The sequence below is a fragment of the Papaver somniferum genome, chromosome 5, assembly GCF_003573695.1.
Source record: "Papaver somniferum cultivar HN1 chromosome 5, ASM357369v1, whole genome shotgun sequence".
In the NCBI taxonomy this organism is placed as follows: Eukaryota; Viridiplantae; Streptophyta; class Magnoliopsida; order Ranunculales; family Papaveraceae; genus Papaver; species Papaver somniferum.
The window spans coordinates 160,048,786-160,071,865 of record NC_039362.1 but is presented as its reverse complement, the minus strand read 5'-3'; the positions used below and the strand labels follow the sequence as shown (position 1 = coordinate 160,071,865).

The 23,080-nt window shown below is 34.5% G+C and overlaps 2 protein-coding genes across 2 annotated transcripts; both read left to right on the top strand.

Annotated features, from left to right (window-relative positions):
- Positions 1 to 5,182: 5,182 nt before the first annotated feature.
- On the top strand, positions 5,183 to 8,815 carry LOC113283408 (probable pectin methylesterase CGR2). Its single transcript, XM_026532649.1, has 7 exons — positions 5,183 to 5,410; positions 5,983 to 6,146; positions 6,275 to 6,314; positions 6,537 to 6,578; positions 7,401 to 7,775; positions 7,921 to 7,976; positions 8,298 to 8,815. The coding sequence occupies exons 2-7, from the start codon at positions 6,024 to 6,026 to the stop codon at positions 8,448 to 8,450; spliced, it is 789 nt and encodes a 262-aa protein (XP_026388434.1). The 5' UTR covers positions 5,183 to 5,410; positions 5,983 to 6,023; the 3' UTR covers positions 8,451 to 8,815.
- Positions 8,816 to 18,075: 9,260 nt separating this feature from the next.
- LOC113278032 (1-aminocyclopropane-1-carboxylate synthase 3-like) lies at positions 18,076 to 20,162 on the top strand. Its single transcript, XM_026526976.1, has 3 exons — positions 18,076 to 18,515; positions 18,604 to 18,764; positions 18,880 to 20,162. The coding sequence occupies exons 1-3, from the start codon at positions 18,225 to 18,227 to the stop codon at positions 19,829 to 19,831; spliced, it is 1,404 nt and encodes a 467-aa protein (XP_026382761.1). The 5' UTR covers positions 18,076 to 18,224; the 3' UTR covers positions 19,832 to 20,162.
- The last annotated feature ends 2,918 nt before the right edge of the window (positions 20,163 to 23,080 follow it).

Sequence of the window (23,080 nt, the reverse complement as noted above, 5' to 3'; positions counted from 1 at the left end):
CAAGTACGTAGTATCCTGCTGGGATCAGAGATGTGGGAGCATAACCGTACCTTGGATCAGTGTGAGATTGGTTGGGGTTCAACTACAGTCCAGACCGAAGTTAGTTTGGAGTAGGCTAGTGTCTGTAGCGGCTTAATACAGTGTGTGTGCAATTTGGACTAGGTCCCGGGGTTTTTCTGCATTTACGGTTTCCTCGTTGACAAAATTCTGGTGTCTGTGTTATTTCTTTTCCGCATTATATTTTGTTATATAATTGAAATATCACAGGTTGTGCGTTGTTTAATCAATTAGAATATCCGACCTTTTGGTTGTTGATTTAAATTGATTGACACTTGGATATTGGTCTTTGGTACCATCCAAGTTATCTCTCTAGTATTTGATAAAGACTCGCAAATTTATATTTGCTTGAGTATATATCAAATCGAGAGATTGAGATATAAACTCTTTGATATACTTTTTATCTAGATTGAGTCTGACTGTCTAGTTGATTCTCTAGAAAGTATATTGGAGTTTGTCCATACAGATTGCTAAGCGAAATATTGGGTGTGGTTGTTAGACCCCCGCTTTTTCAGGATGGTTAATCAAACTCCTCAAAATTGGGTAGTTATGATGACTAGAGACAATGTGACTCATAAACCACAATTTCTTATCCTTGTTGTATTTAAATTGAAGTTTAAAAGGGATACACTCTTCTTTATATGAAATATATTCTTTTTCTTAATGGTCACTGCTTTATACCCATAACCCTTTCTTTGATAACTCTCGTACGTCCCACTAGATTTTCAAACCATATAAAAGCTAGTGTGTTTTACTTAATTCTAGACTATGATGCACATCTTTTTCAACCCTTTTTCTCAAGCATACTTCTTTATATCATTTATATCTTCCTATTCAAAGTTGTTAGCATATTGATCACTTGTATCATCAGACGAAATAACTATAGGTGACGGTTGATTATACATTAGTTCAAGTATAAGATCAATCTATAAAAAATTGAAAATATAGCACAACATTAGTTGAAAAATACATATAAAAATCATACATACAACTAAGTCTATTCCTCTATAGACAGCTTTAGGCGACTCTGGAACCCACACAAGTCTATGTAAATTACTCCATACACGTAAATGTATCTTGAATCCACTTACGGTAAGGTTTCCTATCCGTAGTATAGTAAAATTTCAACATCGGTTGGGTTGATAACTCGAACATCCAACCGTAAGAGGACCTGGAATCGTTTTATGGTTAGGACACCTAATCGTAATCGAATATTAACCTTCTTACCGCCTCGTAACCTAACTATAGGATGCAATATCAAATAACATTTAATATACCCTTGCATCTACAACTAGGTATTTCACATGATGACCTAACCGTGATATTATGCTATAGTTAGGAGCTATTGATTTCTTGACCGTAAAATTTAGTTTACGACTGAGAGTTGATGAACTCCTAGTCATATGATACATTATATCTAGGAGTTCATGAGTTCTTAACTGTAGATTTGGTTGCGGTAGAATATTAGGGTACGAAAAATGAAAAAAAAAAAAAACTTTTTGCGTACTTTAAACGATTAGAAGTAACAAAATTGTTATTAGAGTTAAGTTAGAAATATACCTGACTATTTTGAGCATTTGTTTCTCTATACTGTAAAACTTTTTTAATATAATAATCGATAATATAATACTCTCATTAAAATAATAAATTTGCTGGTCCCGTCTCGGGTTCTTAATATTAAAATAATAAATTCGATAATATTATAATACAATACATTCTAAAAAAATTATTAAACAATAACTAGGCCCGAACATTATATAAAATAATAATTGTATTAGAGAAATAAAAAGTAATTTTCATAAATCAAATTCATATGTAAATTATATGTTAATACTATTTATATTAAGTTAGCGTTTGTGAATACACTGGATGTAGTATTCATGGTTCAAACAAAACAAAAACTTGCAAATTTGTTTTCTTTCTTCTCTCCAAACACTTCCCTGCTCAGCTCCAACGGAAAAATTTCTGATGCTCTAGTTTCTTGTGGAGGATTTCTTATATGTGCTCAGCCACCACAACAAACTATCCCGTCTAGCCCATTTGTCCAAGCTTCTTCAAGCAACTTTACTTCTCCTCCATCTGTGGTCTTTTCTCCTCCACCTTGAGTCAAACCTCTACAGTTTCAAGGAGCAATGAGTGCTACAGGAGAATATGTTTTTAGACTTGGTTAGAAAGTGGTCTATTGGATCGTCAAGGCAACTGTTTCTTCTGTTTTATCTGCTATTTGTGGTGGCGTCTTATGCAACATGTATACAAGGAGAAGAAGGTCAAATGATGGTGATATTGAGATGGGTTTTTTGGGAAGTCTATGGAGACATCATGTCCCTATACTTCCGGTGATCAACCAAAACTTTAGGAACTCTAATGATTCAACATGTCATGGAAGATCCACGTATTCATATGATTTTTCACAACATTATCAGCATTTGATCGAACCTCCACCAAGGTTTTACTAGTGAAGATCTATGTTTGGTTGTTGTGGGTTTTATAACACAGCGTTTGTTATGTCTCTCGTAATTTTATATTTGAAACGGTGTGTTTAGTTTGTTGTAGGATTTATCTGTTGGGGTATATGTCTCTCGATAATATCATACTCTCGTTAAAATAATAAAATTTGCTGGCCCAGTCTCGGGTTCTTAATATTAAAATAATAAATTCGATAATATTATAATATAATACATTCTAAAAGTTTCCCTTAAACAATAATATGCCCCAAACATTATAGAAAATAATAATTCTATTAGAAAAATAAAAAATAATTTTCATACATATCAAAATCATATGTAAACTATATGCTAAATACTATTCATATTGAGTTAGGGTTTGTGAATACACTGGATGTAGTATGATATAAATGTTTTTACAATTTCCAATGTTTCATTATTTAGAAATTTCTAACAAATTAGATAATGATTGCACATCCTAGGTACTTTGTGTTAAATTACAATGGTTCAAATTCAAAAAATTAAAATTATTCTTTATATTAATATATTATTAACATATCTATAAAATAATAAATTAAGAAACTATCGATTATGTAATATCTCTTTAAAATAATAGGATTAAGGTGGTCCCGAGCCTATTATTTTATAGAAGTTTTACTGTATTCTTGGCTTGATTCTTAAGAATCATAATAAATTTCTTTAAAAAGTTTGAGTTTGGGTTAAAAATTCTTGAGTACTCAACAAATCAGCCATATAGGCGTCATTATTAAGGGGTATGAATATCTTGTTTGATTTGGGAGATTAGGATTCACCTACCTCGTAACTCTAGTTAGAATCTCTCATTTTGATCGAAAGAACCCAAATTTCCACGGTTTTAAAAGATTCTCCTTTTCCTATTTCTTCTTATACTTTCCCCTCTAAAACAAAAATAAAGATGTTTTAGTTTTTATCTTCAAATACTAACTATAAATCAATTCATTAATCTATTCTAACCACTAACACTTAATTAGCTAAACTAATTAAGTTCATTAATACAAATTAATATAGGTTCTTTACTTTGCTACCAAATGACCCTATTCTATCCTCTCATCACCTTCCAAGCAAAAACGAGATAAGTATTGGAAGAAGTCTATGCCAAAAAAAAAAAAGGCTTTTCCTATCTCTTATCCCCATTTTTTCTATTTATCATCCGCATAAAATCCCATCCCCAATTATCCTATATACCATCGAAATAAATTTTCATATATCCTAAATATTCCTCTTTGATTTTTTATTTACACCCCATAAAGTAAAACCATCCAAACTACTAAAATGCAACTAAGTATCAAACTTAAGTGTTTCTTCTTCTCCGTCTCATCTTTCCACCGACCACCACCTATTTTACTCTGCAACCCGTTCCCATCGGTCCATCACCATCATCATCTTTTCTTCTACTTTTTTATTTTAATTTCTATCTGATTCCTGATTTTGTACCTAAAGCCTAAAGGCGCTTCCAAAAAAATTAAGGAGTTAAGGAATCGTTTACTGGAATTCAAAACCAAGAAAGAACACGTAAACACTAAACCTAATTTTTGTGTGTTGTATGGGACTCTGTATATATCATTTGTAAAATGATAAGTACGTACACTTGGAGATCCACACAGTTCATCAAGGAAAATAGAACCTTTAGCACCAAAAGTACAGTTATCCAATGAAAGTATCGTTGCTGCACCACATCAATATTGGACGATTGGTGATCAAGCAACAAGAAAGGATAATGTATACCTGGTGATGATATTAATCCTTGTCAAGCTGTTACATATATAAGTTACTGGTAAAGAACTTGGTTGTCTTCGAAATGTTTTCATGATCGGCCAATATTAGATCGATACCCGTCGTCAACCATCACATACTCGATTCGTTTAAACATCATTAACGGACTTTTTTGGTCATCAAAACCTAATTTTCCCGAGTTTGTATCAAAAGGGAAGATAGAGGAGACAAATAGGAGTGGGAACGGTCAGGGTCAACTTAATTTTGACTTTTGGAGATGGGAAATAGGAAAAATGACAATTCAAAGGTGGAATGATGTTAGAAATCGTGAGGAAGGTAGGAAATAGGAAAAATGGGAATAAGAAATAAGGAAAATCAAAAATAAATTAATTTTGATTTTTAAAAATCAGGTAAAACACCAAACTTGTTCAAAGGAAATAACCTTTCTTTCTTCAAAACTATAAAATAAAAATAGGTTTCATAAAGAAACAAACTTATGCTTCCGAATAAAAAAAAAGGAACAAAAGAAAAGAAACAAGTAGCTAGCTTAGCTGGTCATCTCCGTTCCTCAAAGATTTGATGTGTTCCAAGAGGTCTCAGGTTCAAGTCCCTGATGACGTAATATTGCAGAAAGAAAGGTAGAGTTAGATTGCCCCCCTTTGACATGGAAGGTAGAGTTAGTTTGCCCCCTTTGCGATATAATCATTCCCTATCCGCTTCCGTTGATTTCATGGTCTCGTTTCTCATGAAACTCGCTGGTAGGATAAGACTATAATCCATGTTTACAATCATAACCGGTTTCGACAGCCAATACACTAGCCCACGGGCCGAGATGCTCGGTTTTACACAAAAGAGGAGAAGTTAAACCACACCGACACACAAATGCATAGATAAAGCTACTAAAAACAAGTGTTTTTATGAGAAGTTAAAAAGAAAAGAAGATCAAAAGAAAAGTATAAAAGCAAAACATCTGAAAATAAGTGTGAATGTAATATCCGAAAGGAAAAAGAAAGTTTATTATTGAGCAGCTACTGTGAAAGTAGTGTAAGTAATAAGTAATAACTCCAGTAGAAGAAGAGCAGATCTAGATCCAACTTAATAACTATACACAAATCCTGATTACAACTTCTTCTTCTTCTTTAATATAGCTTCTTAAGGTACTTTCTCAAAACCCTAACATTTTCATTCTTCAAATTTCTCTGGATTCCTGTTTCCTGATTGATCTATTGCGTTTTCAGACTGGTAATTTGATTTAGATAGACATTATAAATGGTTATGAAATGTTTATTGATAGGTTTGTTATTATGCTGAAGTCGAGTTCTCACTGAATTTCACGGGTTCATATGAATGATTTACAAGTTTCAGATTGAATTGTTGTACATTTTTTTGTACCTTATTGATAATTAATTCTGGTTTCATGGAGTAATGTGAGGTGTAAAATGTAAGGATCCGGTTTCAAAAGTTAGTATTACCTTCAGCTTGTTACAAAATTTTGTTGCACATTCTCTGGAGTTTATGAATTTATATCTGGGTAGTGAAAATTGTGCAGATCTAATAATTAGGATAGTTTTGTTTCTGTCTAGTTGGCTTGGAACTTCCCCAATTTCATGCTAGCATGTTGAGTAGAATGTACTCATTGTTTAACTAATGAATTAATGTTTAAATTTACATTTATTACGCTTCTTAACTGGAGATCTGATAAACAAGGTGGTTTTTGCATGGTTTTCAGTCAGGAATCAGGGTAAAGTCTTGTAAAAAAGAGCAGTAGCCATGTCACGAAGGCCAGGAAATCCTGCTCGGCGTTTTGGGGAGAGTGGAGGTATACCATTTGCAAGCTCATTGCATCAGAAATCTCGCTCTTCACCATTCCTCTCAGTTGGCCTGCTCGTTGTGGTATATCACATTCCCTTGAGCTTTCACTTTATAATAGGCTCCTACATATACAATTCATCAAAATTAGTACTGTTTGGCATGTCTCATCATTTCGAATCCTGATTGTATTGTTTTCATTAAATTTTCAGGGGGCACTCCTTCTTATTGGTTATTCATATAGTGGCTCAGGTTTGTATAATCCTCCAAACTGCTCCAGCAGTATGTATTCAAGTGATTGTTTTTTCTATATGCTGTTTGCTGAGATCAATGTTAAGTAACTGTTGCTGGATTGGAGATTTTCATATCTATTAGTGATGTTCTGTTCTTGGTTTAGCATACAATTTCTTTGATTTTCGATTCATAATTATTTGATTTTTGTTTTTGTTTCACTCATACATTTCCACACGACAGGTGGATTTGTTGCTGATAGAGATGCTGTTAGCAAAGTTGAAGGTATACAATTTGTGCCAATCTAGTTTTTACTTTCATATTATATGTTAATTTTGTAGCTGTCAGAATGTTTTTACAACCTTACTGATTTGAACTACTTGATATTATCACGATCTTCATTTTCTCTTTGCCAATAAAGAGTCAATCAGCTATCAGTTTGTTTCAAGATGAGCCTCCACTTATTCTTCACTAACTAAACATTAGCTCCTGGCATCTGATCTCTATCAAGTACAATTGATAATTTGACATGTTTTTGCAAATAGTAACAGAAGCTTTAAGGTTAGGCTTTTGAACCGATATTACATCTTTCGGTTTCAAGTAGTAAAAGTCTACCTTTAGAAAATGTACGGCTCAAGGTTGTTTTTTTTTTTTCCAGTTTTTTTGGTTAGAAATTGCGTCCACTGATAGGGTCAAAATTAGCCAGCGTAATGATCATCATCAGGGCATGTGATTTTTTATTGTGCTCTACCATTACTTAAATTTGAGTCCACACCCTGACTTGTAGAGTTAAGTCGACATAATGAAATTACAAATAATAATCACAACTCTTTAGATATCCCTCAATCAGATATGATATAAACTATGGCTCAGGGTTAGAAAGCATTACAATGGATTTACTCAAATGGTACACTGGAGTTCTGTATAACTGACTTGAAAGTTGACCCGTTTGTTCATGGATGAAGAAGCTAAACAAGCTATGAGAGATATTTTTTATCTGTATGTTTTAGTAACCTAAGAGCCTACTCTAATTCATATTCGTAGATCAGTTTGTTAAGTTTATCCATTCCATTTTATGGAAGCCTCACCGGGGATTCTTACATTCAGGTGGTCTTTCATGCACATTGGAAGCTCAGACTGCGATACCTGTACTGAAGAAAGCATACGGTGATGCCATGCGTAAAGTTTTGCATGTAGGCCCTGATTCTTGTTCAGTGATCTCTAAATTATATAAAGAAGAGGATGTTGAAGCATGGGGTGTGGAACCATATGAGATTGAGGATGCTGATGCTAGCTGCAAGACTCTTATGCGCAAGGGCATTGTCCGTGTTGCTGATATCAAGTTTCCTCTTCCTTACAGAGAAAAGTCATTTAATCTCGTTATCGTGTCTGATGCATTGGATTACTTGTCTCCGAAGTACCTCAACAGAACTCTTCCTGATCTTGCTAGAGTTTCCATTGACGGTCTTGTCATTTTTTCTGGTAAATTTCTGAAATTTTTACACTATTGGATTTTAAGGTGCACACTCATACATGGTTGTCTCTAACCCCAGGCTAGAAGTTCGTAGATAAGAATGACAATGATATACCCAACCTTCTTAAACTGGCTTCTCATTTCTGTATGCAGGTGTTCCAGGCCAACAGAGAGCTAAAGTTGCTGAGCTATCTAGATTCGGGAAACCTGTGAGCAGCTTTTTGTTGTTTATGGCATTACTGACTCAGTTTACGATTATAATATGATCTTATCTAAAATAAGTACCAAAATGAAACTGCAGTCACTAATAAGACTCTTATTTTATGTCAATGATGACATCAAATTATTCGTTACTATACTGTTTAGAGTTTCATCCGTTCATTTGCTTCACAGACGTATTTTGAGGGGCAAAATCTTTTTTTATTCGCATTAAATAACTGATAATTTCAGTGTTATGGTTATGTTCATTAAAAAGATTGCATCAATTGTTGGATTCTGTGATTGACATCCTGGAACGTTTCCTTGTGAAGGCCAAATTGCGTAGCTCGTCTTGGTGGATAAGATATTTTGTTCAGACTGGCTTAGAAGAAAACGAATCTGCCATCAAGAAGTTTGAGCAAGCTGCACTCAAGAAGTCTTACAAACCAAGCTGTCAAGTTTTCCACCTCAGTGCATACCATTGAAATTCTCAACAGCGCACAAGGTTGGGGTATTCTTGTTACACCTATAGTCAAAACAGAGTCTTCTTCAACTCACAACTGAATTTTTTTATCGACAAGATAAACTCACATCTAAAATATATATCTTCCTTCCAGATGGTAAATTAAATCGCTTTACATTTAGATTCCTGTTCTATTCGTAAGTTAGAAGATATTTATTAAATTTGTAGTGGAAGTATGCATAAACTGGTTTTCCACTAGTTTGTATTTGTTAAATTAGTATTTTTGCCCACTGTCTTTCCCTGTTCTTGAACAGATTGTTATGTTCCATGAAAGGCGAAGCCAATTAAAGTTATGTTATTTAATCAAACAAATGTAGTGAACTTTGATACTGGTCTGAAAAAGTAACCCGCAAGTGTTTGTCATTTAATGCATAGGCCAGTGAGAATTCACTCTGTGAACAATAGCACCTGGCAATTATTTTTCCAAAGAAATGGCTCTAAGTTAAAGCAGAAATGGACCGACCCCTGAAAGAAAAGACAGATATTGGCTACAGAAATGACGGCTTTGCAAGTACTCGGTTCAGTTCCAGTCTATCAATCAAGCTTGGCTCGGTAACACCTACTCCATGCCTTTTCATAACCTGAACCTTTTTTCCAGACCAGTAAAACGTTATGCTTATTGGTTTGGAGATGAATTTTTCTCTCGCAACCTCTTCTAGTAATGGCCAGCAAGGCTAGTCTCCCAACTTTGTGCACCTCTTGAAATTTTGGAATCGTCAAGACTAGTAAAATAATTACCTGGAGTCTGGAGGGCCTTGCTAGGGACAAAAGAAAAAGAAAGAAGCCTATATGGGGACGAAATATAATCTGCCTTGCTCGTTTCGAAGAAACAAAATGAGTTCATTGTATTTGTATATGCAATCCATAGCCAATGTTCTTAAAAATAAATAAACTGAGCCATTTCGGAATACCACTTCCCCAATGGAAGAGTCCCAACTATAGATACAGTAATTGGCAAAAAAAGAAAAAAAAAGAACATTGGCTATGGATTTATCTCTTTCTAAAAAAAAAAGAAAAAAAAAATGGAACATGTAATTTCCATAGATTTTTGTCACAATGTGGATTTTATCCACGCCATGAAATGAATGTCTTTCAAACACCATGTGGCTACACTCTACAGCCCTGCCCTGGTCACCTGCATTATACATGTATGAAAACAGTAGGTACGTATAAATATTTTTCTCAAGAGAATGTCAAACAACTTCTTCATATCAGATACTGGGATTCTTATGCACCTTAACAGCCACTTAAAATAATAACCAAACAACTCTCAAAGACCACCGAAATGTGCAAGGCAATAATTGTAAGAACAAGGGATTTTCTTCCCTAAAAATGAAAGGAGAAAAAGAAAGAAAAGTCGGCTTGTCCGTCATGTTTAATGATTTATTTTTGCTCTTTTGTTCTTGTTAAGATTTTTTCAGCCATTCCATTCCCACCTCCTAACTAAATTATATATACATTTTTTTAATGAAAATCAGTTTCTGGTATATCTATTTTTAATCATCAAGTGATGGGATATGCCTATTGAAATCTAAGCATCATGGGCTTGGAGCCCACCATGTGACTGCTGGTGAAGCCAATGATTAAATGGCAAACAATGAAAAACTTGATCAAATCATCCAATTATTAACATGCACTATGTTGGTAGACAATAAAATATAGAGGTAGAGCTACCCAAAGTTATGGTGAACCAGAAACAATGAGACACTTCCATTTTCAGGTGGACCGGCCCTTTAGAGCAGACACACATGGATGTGTAGGTTCCTGTCAAAAATAAAATAAAATTGGTGTTGGTTGATTTTCTTTAGTAAATAAACATACTGTCTGCAGAGGTTTTCAAATTTTACGAGTAACTAAATTCTGCATAATTGAAGGATTATGGTCACAACTTTGTAAATAGAGATAATCTACAAGATAGACAGTCTAACCGGAGATTTATGGAGATTAAATATGTCAAAATCGAAAACCCGAGTATTTTTGTTTCTTGGATTTTTTTAGCAAAGATTTCATTTGAAAAAGAGAAACAAATAAAATTGAAAGTTAAGAAGAAGAAAAGAACATAATTATCAAGTATTAGTGGATAGAAATGAAGTTTTTGAGAGTTTCCATATTTGTAGTTGGTAGACATGGGTATTTTCATTCCCTATCCACACCCACACAAGTAGTTTTCGTTGACTACCATCCACACACATAATCCAACAAGTTTTAGTGTAATACCATAAGAGAGTACTATTGTTTTGGATAATCAATAGATAACATGTTTTATTATTATTATTATCATGACAAAGAAGTTTCCTGAATTAGTGTTTTAAGATGGTGACAAAACTCTCCAAATTTTGCCTCAATAACAAAACGAGAATTGAAGATAAAATACCTCCGAAGAAGAACATTCAAAGAGAAGAGATCGAGTGACATGTTTGTGTGTCTTTTTCTTGACACTATAGAGAGGCATGGGTCAAATTTTGACATGAGCTGTCATGTTCATTTGTCATGAGCCAAGAAGAAGGCCTTGTTTCTTTAGCAACAAAATATAGGACCATCAAAGAAATTTGGTCTAAAATATACTACTAACACTTTTGTCTCAAACAAAGGTTTTAATCTTTGTAGATGAGTAGGGCTAATTGTAGGGTTGCATGGTGGAGGGTTTCACGTGATGATGCGAGGAGCATGAGCCGTACCCCACCCTGCCTGTCACTGTAAATCTGAAAGCATGCAAGGTCACTCCAATATGGGGGTTTTGCCGTTTTGGAGTGCGAAAGAAATTTGGAAGGGAATGCAAGTCCCAACCGGGAGACATTGTAGGTTATTAATTATGTATGAAGTTTATGGGCAACGAGAGCACCCCAAGTGACCACTTGCGAACTTACAACCCTACGGTCCATCATACACCCACCATTACGTATGTCCTACTGAATGCAGGCTGTCAATTTTTTCGGTGTTGTTTAAAGTTTTGATATACGTACGTACACTGAGTTAGGGTGGCTCTTGTGATCATACCTACTGTTGAACTGGTTTTCCGAGATATTTTCTAGTTGGATGCCAAATTACGTAAGAAAAGCAAGTCTAGGTTCATTGATAGTCAGTTAGGAACGGAGTTGCTTATTTCATCCAAATGGGTATTCTGCATGTCTTACCGGTTGAGCAACTACAATGTAGGTGAAGGTCCGGACTTGATTCATCATACAGAGTACAGCTAGATTACCCCGTACATGCATGACAATGACCTCGACGGAAGCCAAACCAAATATACAGTTAAATCTTGTTGTCCAATAATTGCCATTCACCAGAACCAAACCCGCAACCGGATCATTTCAAATAGAAAAATGCATGGAAGGTTCAGGACTAGGTTGTTTGGCCGCAGCTCTATATACAGTATGCTCCTAACAGCTACATCCTACTACTACACACAATGGATCAGACAGTAAGGTAGGTTTGTCGATAATTATTATTATGCTATAGGTCCAGGGATTTTACATCACAAAATCACGTGCAAGCACACTGTATACAGCCACAGAAAGCAACTAGCAGTATCTACCCAGGAATCCGCCTACACATGAGCGATTGCCAAATCATTGAGCAATTCGAATTTCTAACCAAACTGAGATAAATGTAAGGGGGAAATATTTAAAGTGGGGAAAAAAATACAAAATTGGTTAAAAAGACTAAAATCAATAATTTCTAGATGAAAAAGACATTTAGGTTTTGAAACTGTTTAAATGGACAAAAATGTTAAAATAGTCAGGATGTAAACAGTTTCATCCTACCCATTTTCAAATATTTTTCTTATTTTTAATTTACATCAGGATGCATCCAGTTTCATCCTTGCTATTTTTTAAGTTTAAGCCAGGATGAATCCAGTTTCATCCTTGTTATTTTTTTTGTCAATTTCACCCATAATGATTTTTACTCTTCCATTAGAACCATGTTTTAAAAATATTTGGACAAATAACTCATTTTCCGAAGAAAAAAATTAGTGTTCTGCAATGTATGCGCCCCCTCCCTAATAATGTCAAACGCAAAATTGTTTTTCTATTTGCTCGAGGTAGCCGACCAATCTGGGAGAAGGACTGAGCCACACGAGTCTAAGCGCCCGGTCGTGGTCCCAAAAATTGCCCCCCTCCACCTCCACCCCGCCCTTGTTGGAAACTATCGTGATTTATGTATAGGTGCATATTAAATAGTTTAAAGTCGGCTATATTGTACCTGCGCATATTAGATATGTGGATTTCTGCAACAAAATCCCTAGCTCGATTCATGTTGCAGCAGAAGCATTACGATGCAACTATGTAGTAGGGTTTAAACATGATCATCTGATTAATTAGAATATAACTCGGTGTGATTATTAAAATGGTAAGGGTGGTGGAATTGCGAAACATACTTAGCCATGCCATAACCACCAGATCGATAGTGACCGCTCTGTACTGTGCCGGACAAAATATAAGAAAGAGTTAGCATGTTGCCCAAATCCGATGAATGAGTTTGAATTTTCTTCTGAAACTTGTACCGAGCTCTTTGCCCGATTATAGGTCTTTTGATTAATGTTGTACCGAGCTCTTTGCCCGATTATAGGTCTTTTGATTAATGTTTATAAAATTAAAAGACATGAAAACTCACCAGGAATCGTTTAATTAGGTTGATTAAAATGAACGTAATCAGACTAAATCTTAGAAAATAATATCTGAAAGACCCCTTGTACCATGCAACGCTATACCGGGGACGAAACCAGATATAAGTAACAAAGAGCACGTTATGCAAAAACCTTGGTTAGTGTATTTTTTTTTAATACGTGGTTGATTTTTTTTTTACCCCTTTCACTTTCGGTACGTCTAGGGAGCAATGGGCAAGTGACCAAAGCATCACTCCCCCGCCTGTTACATTACGACAAAACACAGAAAATAGGGGCCACAATTAGGCGCCCATTCCAGGCACATGAAATATCAATGGAGGGCCAGTTTATATGTCAATTTTTGACAAACTAAATCATTTAAGCTGAATCGTCTTACTGGCTGCCGAAATCCGAGACATGACTGGAAAGTGAGCCATACATTGGTCCCAACTTATCAGCTTACGGTCCCGTTTATATAGCTCATTAGCTAGCAACCTAGTAGCTGATTAAGAGTGAAGTTACACGTACTGACATGCATGACATTGGCAAAGAAAACGAAGAACCGCGAAGCTGTCCGATGTGATGTCGATTACAAGACAAAATATATTCAATGTATTACCGAGTCATGATAGCTCTCTCTAGCATATTTTCTCTCATCTTGCCTGGCCGTTTGCATTTCGCAACAGTAACAATATGAACGTACATTTGGGGTTCCTTGCTAGCTAGTAGGGCGGAGGAGTTTGGTTTCATATCAATCTTGTTAGTACGAAAGAACCATATTTTTCGTTAGGTAAATTTCCAAGTAGATAGATGAAGAGGATGTTTCCTTGCATAAGAAAGATGTGATGTGTTTCTTCCTCGCAGGGTTTCATTGTTCGCTATTTTTGTTTTCTCAAGTGTGTTAGGCCAAATTTCGCTATTGTCGTCTCTTAGATCTCTTTCGCTATTTCCTGTTTCTTTACGAGTTAGGTACTTTCTTGACTTCAAGCCTTATCTTCAATGTATTTTCAGTAGCTAAGTTTAGCTCATTTTGTGTAACACCATTGGAGCAGTTCCTATCAATGCTATTTCTTGTTTTTCTTTGGAACAAAATGACAAACAGATATGGACCACAAATGAATCACATATTTAGACATGGGAATCGAATCCTTTGGCGGATCGTGCAAACGTCTAATGCGTCTTAATCTTGGACCTGGCCAGCCACCTCCATTATTACGTAGTATGTGCCAAAACATCCCCTACACATTGAGGGCATATGGTGTGCATATCTTTAATTAATCCCTTATCTGAGTACTTAAGGTCAAGCCAAATTGGAGAACTCTATCGCATTCGAGACTTTAGAGTAATTGACTAAATGATGAAACCTCTCCATCAGTCCACAGTTGCAAGGAGAAACTCACCACCCCAAAGTCAAAGTCGTACGAATTACTTCATGTTCAAAAATCATCCAAGTCAAACACCTTAGACACTAAGCCGAGTTTGTAGGGTTTTATCTCATAGTTGAGAAGAGTAGTGTGATGATCCACGACGCCACGCAGGGTTGAAGCTAGCAGAAGATTTTTGTCTGTCGCGGTAATTTCTCTACACTTGTTGTTTCATTAAAGTCAACCAAACAATTAAAGCTAAAACAGGGACCGACCGGGAAGAATGAGACATGACCAAAATTAAAGGCATCCAGGTGGAATTGTACTGAGAAAAAATAAATAGATTGACCTTTTCTTTATTACCTTGTTTTCCAAGGTAGTGGTAATTTCTAAACAGTTGATTATAAGCAACAACCCGACAAGAAACCGTCATCTTAAGAAAGAATAATGTTTTGATAATTTCGTATTTGAGTTGAACATATTCGGTGGGTAGTTAGGGTCAAAGCTTAACCGTTTTTTCTTTTTTAAATGTATTTTTCTAGATTTGATCGTAAACTATTGCTAGTTTTTTCGCTAAATGTAACTTATTATGGTCTTAATGTGGTGTCATGGATGGAGTGTTAAAAACTAAAGAAAAACGACATGTTGACATGGTTATTCCCTTATTCTCATTCAATCTCACAATTTTGAAGCTATCTTTTTTTTTTTTAATAGAATTCATATGACAATAATTGTGAAACCAATTTTTTCGTAATATAATCTTCTTACAAAGCTCTGTATTTATATAAAAATATAGTGCATTTCGAACAACCAAACCTTATCATTACGAAATTTAAATTTAACTGTTTATTTTAAATGATTCATTTTCAACGTAAATGGTGGCGTTATATGCTTGGATTATGCTCATTTTGTGAAGGAATATAGAACACTACAATAAGAATATATCATCAAAAATATTTGAAAAGTGACTATCCTATTTACTCATTATTTATATCATTTTATCTTCTGATACAATATCGTACGGCTTCAGTGTATATGATGAATCACAAAGAAGAGTTTCTAGTTCAAGCTTGACTAATCTCGAAACACGAATTCAAGCTTGGTTAAAGGATGTTTAGAGGACTTACCGCTTTCGAGGTTAAGAACAATTTTTTTGTTCAATAAACTATATTTGATGAAAAAGATCCTAAAAACATCAAATTACCTTAGTGTTCATACACTGATTTTTTAGTTCGCAAACACTGCAAAATCTGATGACGCTGAACTCCAAAGTGAATAAGAGATCATGAAGTAATATTCCTAGTTTATGAACTATGCATTTTCTCCATGTTCCTGGAGCTTGAAAATTTGCATTTGTATTCCCGAATTGATTTTTCTATTCGCAAACTATGCACTACCATAGCGACAAACATATTCAACAATATCCAACAACCTTCTCTTACCGCTATGAAGGTGTAAAGACGAAAACATGAGATGGTTCATCACCAAAAAGACTGAATCATTTAGCTTTCCACTGTTTTGGCCATTAGATTTCCCCATGTAACTCAAGGATAAAAATATTATCGATGAATAGCAATTACCAGGGTTAAGTGATTTAGATCCGAAACAACTTTTCAACGCTAAACCATTTAGCTCTATATTTGTGAATTCACCATTGAGTTCCCTACATGTGACGAATTCAGATGTGATCAACCAGGGGTGGAGCCAGGCTAGCGCTGGGGTGTGCACTTGCACTCCCATCCTAGCTGGCTCTAAAGCCTAATAGCCCAAAGCAACTTTTTGCACCCGTAATTTTTTTTTATCTCCCTAGAGCAAATTTCTGCACCCGTTTCTTTGAAAACTTGGCTCCGCCCCTGTGATGAATCTCTTTAGGTCTTTTTCCTTAAAAAAATTCTTGGTTTGTTTCCTTGTAAAAATTCTTGTGAATGGTCATAAAAATAAGTTTAGTTGGATTTTCCCTGACCTACATTGGTAATGGTCTTGTGTGGGAATTGAAATCAAGATTAATGCAATCACAAACTTGAAATTTGATCATCTTATATGATCAACTAAAAGAACGGACCTATTTGAATCATTCATTTGGGTTGACTTTTACAAGGTTAATTCACATTGGATTAAAAATACGGAAAATGGGTCATTTGTCCAAATAATTTTAACACATTGTTCAAATGGACGAGTACAAATTAATATGGATGAAATGGACACTAAAAAAATAATAAGGATGAAACTGGATTCATCCTGACTTAAACTTAAAAAATAGTAAGGATGAAACTGGATGCATCCTGATGTAAATTAAAAATAAGAAAAAGTATTTGAAAATGGGTTGGATGAAACTGTTTACATCCTGACTATATTTATATTTTTGTCCATTTAAAAAGTATCAAAATCAAAATGTCTTTTTCATCCAGGAATTGTTAATTTTGGTCTTTTTAACCAATTTTGTGTTAAAAGTAAACAACTTTGAGCTAAAGAAACATATGTATACATGCATCATATAGTAAGCATTCAATGTAAAACTGAGAATAAAATTAAGGATTAGTATTTGATAGTGTGCAAAAACAAATAACGCGGGATTAGTTGTATTTCTGCGGGGAACATAACGGGTCCCGCGTTGCATGCTGCTATTAGTGGGACCAACACTCAGCAAAACAATTGTCTCTAGGATCTCCTGTCGGCATGGGCTTTACATTGAACGTGATTTTATTTCCAACAATAAAACCACAAACTGAAATTGCTAGATTCTCCTAAAGTTGGTCATTATCGTTAGCTCTTATTTCTTATTATCAATTTTCATTCCAAAAATGGTTCTCAATTTTATAGACGCGTCTCGACTCTGTTACACAACTTATGCCTAAAATTTCATTTATATCAAAAATATTTGAACAGTGCACAAATCTTTTTTCTACCAAATTATTGTGCACAACACATTTGTAAAGTTTCATCCACATAAAGACAGCTCCAACAGCGTGATTTCTTTTTATTGTGACTTTATTGCTAATAGGGGTGTCGGGACACCGAATCCTATATAAAACAAATATGAGATTCGATACATTTCCGATAAAATGATACCTCCATTAACAGCCTGCCTAAAATTTCACCCGCATCAAACGCAGTCAGGAATTATTGTTCTCACCGTGACTCTGTTGCGCAACACACGCCTAGAGTTTCACTGTTAACCTGCGTGGGTCATGATCCCTTTTACTATTAACAAAAAAGAAACAAAGAAAATTCTTAATATTATTTTCCGATGCCTAACTTAAGCTTTAATAATCTACTGTAAAAGGAAAATACGCGTCGATTAATCCTCCAATGTAATAAATGTTAGATGGACGGTCCTAATCATTTCCGTGTTTGTAGTTTTCTAATTATAGATTATTATTTTATTTACATTCTCATTTTTTTAATTTGCACAAATCGGGAATTCTAATTAAACTTTCAATGCCCCCAACTATCTCTGTCTAGCTAGTATCAAGTGGAGAGAGAGAGTCAAAGTCAAGACTCAAGAGAGTATTATGAAGTAGAACTTGTCATCGTAATACAAATCACTTAAAAACTTTGTCTATATATATGTGAGTGTTTCTTGCTAGTTATCCAAGTCATTTCATTCATTCCAACTTCTTCTCCTTCTCCTCCAACTTCTTTCTTCATCCTCCATTCCAATATCCAACTTCAATCTCTTAAACTCAATTGTGTTCCATTTTTTAGCTATCTGATTTTGTACATCAGAGGTTGCAACGGTTTTTTGAGAGAAAAAAAAATACAAGTCATGATGAAACTCCCACACTTTTTATCAAAGAAAGCCACGTGTAATTCCCACGGACAGGATTCTTCATATTTCCTTGGATGGCAAGAATATGAAAAGAACCCATATCATGAAACTAAGAATCCATCCGGAATTATTCAAATGGGTCTTGCAGAGAATCAGTTGTCTTTCGACCTTCTTGAATCATGGTTAGAGAAGAATCCAGATGCATCGTCACTTAAGAGAAATGGTGAATCCATTTTCAGAGAATTAGCTCTGTTTCAAGATTACAATGGATTACCAGCATTTAAAAATGTAAGTTATCTATTAATTTTCTTGATTTGATATGATTAATTAGCTAATTAATCTCGATTGCTAATTAAACTTATTAAAACTCTTACAGGCAATGGTGGATTTCTTAGCTGAAATACGAGGAAACAAAGTACACTTTGATACGAGAAACTTAGTTCTTACAGCTGGTGCAACTTCAGCTAACGAAACTCTTATGTTCTGTCTTGCGAATCCCGGCGAAGCTTTTCTTCTTCCAACTCCATATTATCCAGGGTAAGCAATCCATTAACTTTATATTAATTTGTTGATGAAGCTACATTTTCTTGATATCTACGTGCTTATATTAATTAATTAGTGAGTCTAATTACTTTTCTATTATTTCTTACAGATTCGATAGAGATCTCAAGTGGAGAACCGGAGTAGAAATCGTTCCTATTCACTGTTCCAGCCACAACGGATTCGAAATTACTGAATCAGCACTTAAAGAAGCTTACACCACAGCACAGAAACGGAACTTGAAAGTTAAAGGAGTGTTGATTACAAACCCATCAAACCCATTGGGAAAAACCATCAGCCGAGCTGAATTAAACCGTCTTGTTACGTTTGTTGAAGCAAAGGAAATCCATCTAGTTAGTGATGAAATTTATTCCGGCACAGTTCTTGAATCAGAAGATTTTACAAGTGTTTACGAGGTTTTGATCGAAAGAAACCTTCAAAACAGCAGTGTCTGGGGAAGAACTCACATTGTTTACAGTCTTTCAAAAGACTTGGGATTACCCGGGTTTCGAGTTGGTGCGATTTACTCCAACGATGAAATCGTCGTTTCAACCGCAACAAAAATGTCGAGTTTCGGATTGATTTCTTCTCAGACTCAGTATCTTTTATCGGAAATGTTGTCCGACAAGAAGTTTACGAGCCAGTACTTGACAGAAAATCAAAAGAGACTTAAGAACAGACATGGTTTATTAGTCGAGGGACTTCAAAATGCCGGTATTGATTGTTTGAAAAGTAATGCTGGATTATTTTGCTGGGTCGATATGAGGCATCTTTTGAGTTCCAAAACATTTGAAGGCGAAATGGAACTCTGGAAGAAAATTATGTATCAAGTTGGTCTAAACATTTCTCCCGGAGCTTCTTGCCATTGCAGCGAACCAGGTTGGTTCAGATTATGTTTCGCTAATATGTCAGAAGATACTTTGCACCTCGCCATGGATCGTCTCAAGAGTTTCGTCGAATCGATGAATAACGATAAACGTCCAGTACGTAGTTCGCGAAGGAGGAGTCTAACCAGATGGGTAAGCAAATTGTCATCTTCTTACAAAACCGAATCTGAACGTTAGATCATCGATCATTCTGGGGTACGGAAATCTCACCGATTAATCAACATCAACATATTGGTACATTTATATATAAAATATATATATATATATATATATGGATCAATCAGTGTATGAATATGGTCAATTAGTCATATCTACCTGATTTGAATCCGTTTAGTATTTCATTATTTTTTTTCATTTAAAATTTTTTAATTCCTTTTTTAGCTCTATTTTACTGTAAAAGTGCCCTCAATTCCTGTTTATTAATTGTGGATTTGAAGTGGCAAAAGGTTTTACTTGTAAAAGCTGAGTTTCTACCTCAACACTACTCCCTATAGGAATTTTTACTATATATTGATGAATTAAATCAATTAATATATATTATATATATCAATAAAATCGATCACTCTCATTTTACTACTAATTTGTGTGCTAATTGTCAATAACTTGTTTGCTATTTGTTTTATAGCCGAATTAGTCAATATTTAGTGGAGGACATTAAACATAAATTGTCCAAAAGGGGAAATTCCAAATCCTTGCAAGTTGCATTTGTTTTGGTTTTGCCGAAGATCACACCAAGAAACAACATCAACATTCTCCAATGTCATGTGTCACATTATGACAGGTGACACTTGTAATTCTTTTTATTTATCATTATAGATTTTTTTTGAAGCGGTTTTACCAATTAATTGGCCATGTGATTTTTAACAACGGAAAATCGGTTATTTGTCCAAATATTTCTAAATCACGGTTCAAATGGACGAGTAAAAAGTAGTCTGTGTGAAATGGCCAAATAAAAATATCAAGGATGAAACTGGATTCATCCTAGCTTAAATTTAAAAAATAGCAAGGATGAAACTGGATACATCATGTGTAAATTAAAAATAAGAAAAAATATTTGAAAATGGGCACGATGAAACTGGTTACATCCTGCCTATTTTTACATTTTTGTCCATTTAAACAGTATCAAAATCTAACTGTCCATTTTACCCAGGAATTGTTGATTTTGGTCTTTTTAACCAATTTTGTGTTTTAACAACTAAGAAATCTTACTCTAGATGCAACACCTTTGTTCTTGTTAGTCTTCTAACAGCAATGAAAACAATTTCTACTTGATTTGGTTGAACATCGTTCAAGTTGATTAGAAAGCTACAAAGTGACGGAGGCAAGATGTTCTGCCGATGGGGTCAAAACTAGTAAAGGGTAATAATTTGCATGAATTAACCTTTTTTTTACCCCCATAAAGACTAAAATTTACATAAAAAACCACATATTTACTTTAAAATTCAAGAAAAAGTGGAGGTCTAGTGACCCTTCTTGTCTCAATGTGCCTCCACCACTGAAGATACTACTACTTGTTATTGCAGTTAAGTGGTGGTGGTTGTATGGAGACAGAGCCAGTTGAGAGCATAGTTGTGTAGTTGAATATCCATCCCAAATAGATCTTAAAGTCCAAAATTTCGATAAATTTAACCTTTCAAATTTAGTTTTGCTTTCTTACCCACGTAATTAGACTTTGTTTCCTCTTAGTCAAGTTTCTGACTCCACCCTGCTATTATTGTAGCTATAGTTATGCTAAAAAAATTCGAAGTTTCAAAAAATAAAGTTGTACTATTGTTAGCGGTTCAACGGTTGAATTGGTTAAACCACATATTGTATTAAGCAAGTTGTGAATTCTTTTCTTTAGTATGGATTTAGGATCTTGGTAATTACTGGTTTATTTAGTGAATCTCGTTATTGAGATAGTAACAATAATGATAAACATAAATGTTAGTATATTATATTTGGTCAAAAAGAGAATAATACCCCGTATAATATGTCTACTAAACTAAACAATTCATAAGTGATAAATTATAAAGTAGTCGTATTTTCAAGTCTAGTAGTGTTGCAAGCAAATCAAAGTACTGTCTGCAGAGGCCGTCCCGACAAAAGTGAATTATGGTTGCGTTCAAAATTGCGAAATTTTGACTCACTGTCCTCATTTCAACTTTACAACCGACTTGGTGAACCTGTTGTCCCCTTAGCAACGTTGACATGCAGGGGATATAAAAAGGTAAATGAAATTTCACCATTCAACAATCATAGATTTTACCAAGAGACATTGGTGATTCTATATTTTTGTTGGTAAAGACAACTGGTAAATGTTCATCTAAACCTTTAAGATTTGGTATCCAAAGATTCACTAAACGGATTGTAATTTGCAAAAACTAATTCATTTAGGCATGCAGCTTTATAAAAGGGAGTTGGTGGTAGACGATTTTTTATAAAAAAATACAAAATACAAAAAGAAAATTAGAAGTTGAATTTAATTTGGATTAGGAAATAAACTTTTTAAAGTCAATTTCGTAATTGTACATACTAATCCTGCTAAATTAGTCCCAGTGGTCACACTTTCTACGTTATATACGTGCCAAACCACATTACAAGCCCAAGCAGCTAAACATATTTAAACTTAACTGTCCATTAGGGTATTAGACATGCACGTTATTTCATTTCTTAGTTAACAAGTTGCTTAACAGCAGTATAGTAATAACTAATAATAGTATGTTCTAAGTTTATTTTGAAATAAAACTGTTTTATTTGACCACATGCGAGTAGGATCCTGCACGGGTTGAAAAGGGGAAAAACAAGCTCGATCGACACTTCAGAACGAGCAACCGGTTCACTTTGTTCGTACTTCACCAAACGGAGCTAAAATAGGGACCCAAGTGGAAGCATTTTTTTTCTTTTTTCAAAGATATCCAACTGAGTCACTGGTACGAAGAAAAACTATTATGACCGCTAACTGGAAAACAAAAAATCGAAATTAGATTAAGTTTATGGAAACACATTTTATTCTCAACACCTGAAGTTAAACTGCGTAGAATGATTCTTATTCCTAATTATGATGGTGTTGTTTCGATGCACTATTATAGTTCTACAGATTCTAATTAGTAGTATTTATAAGATCATATCAAAATCCTTGAGGCAGGTCGAAAGCAAGGCTGGACCTGAGATTGACGAGGCCAAATAAATTCCAAAACTATTTTTTGATCTTTTAACTTAATCAATATCAGTTGACTAGGTTGGAATTTTGTTTCTTCACGAACCACTTTTGATGTGAACGAACAGGAAAACAAATCTCCATAACACATAAAAGAATATTAAAAATTACTATTACTTGATTTGATTTATTGATGAGTATTTTACCAATGTAGTTATATTCATAAGTTCCTTCTAATGTAGTATGATTGTAATTATTAATTTAATCATGTTCAGTTAATCGTTCCA

Bases quoted from the DNA above. Each gene is read 5' to 3' on its own strand.
- LOC113283408 (XM_026532649.1), top strand. From the start codon at position 6,024: ATGTCACGAAGGCCAGGAAATCCTGCTCGGCGTTTTGGGGAGAGTGGA. The intron at 6,315-6,536 runs GTTTGTATAATC...TCCACACGACAG, and splicing joins TTATTCATATAGTGGCTCAG to GTGGATTTGTTGCTGATAGA. The intron at 6,579-7,400 runs GTATACAATTTG...TCTTACATTCAG, and splicing joins TGCTGTTAGCAAAGTTGAAG to GTGGTCTTTCATGCACATTG.
- LOC113278032 (XM_026526976.1), top strand. From the start codon at position 18,225: ATGATGAAACTCCCACACTTTTTATCAAAGAAAGCCACGTGTAATTCC. The intron at 18,516-18,603 runs GTAAGTTATCTA...AAACTCTTACAG, and splicing joins GATTACCAGCATTTAAAAAT to GCAATGGTGGATTTCTTAGC. The intron at 18,765-18,879 runs GTAAGCAATCCA...TATTTCTTACAG, and splicing joins CCAACTCCATATTATCCAGG to ATTCGATAGAGATCTCAAGT.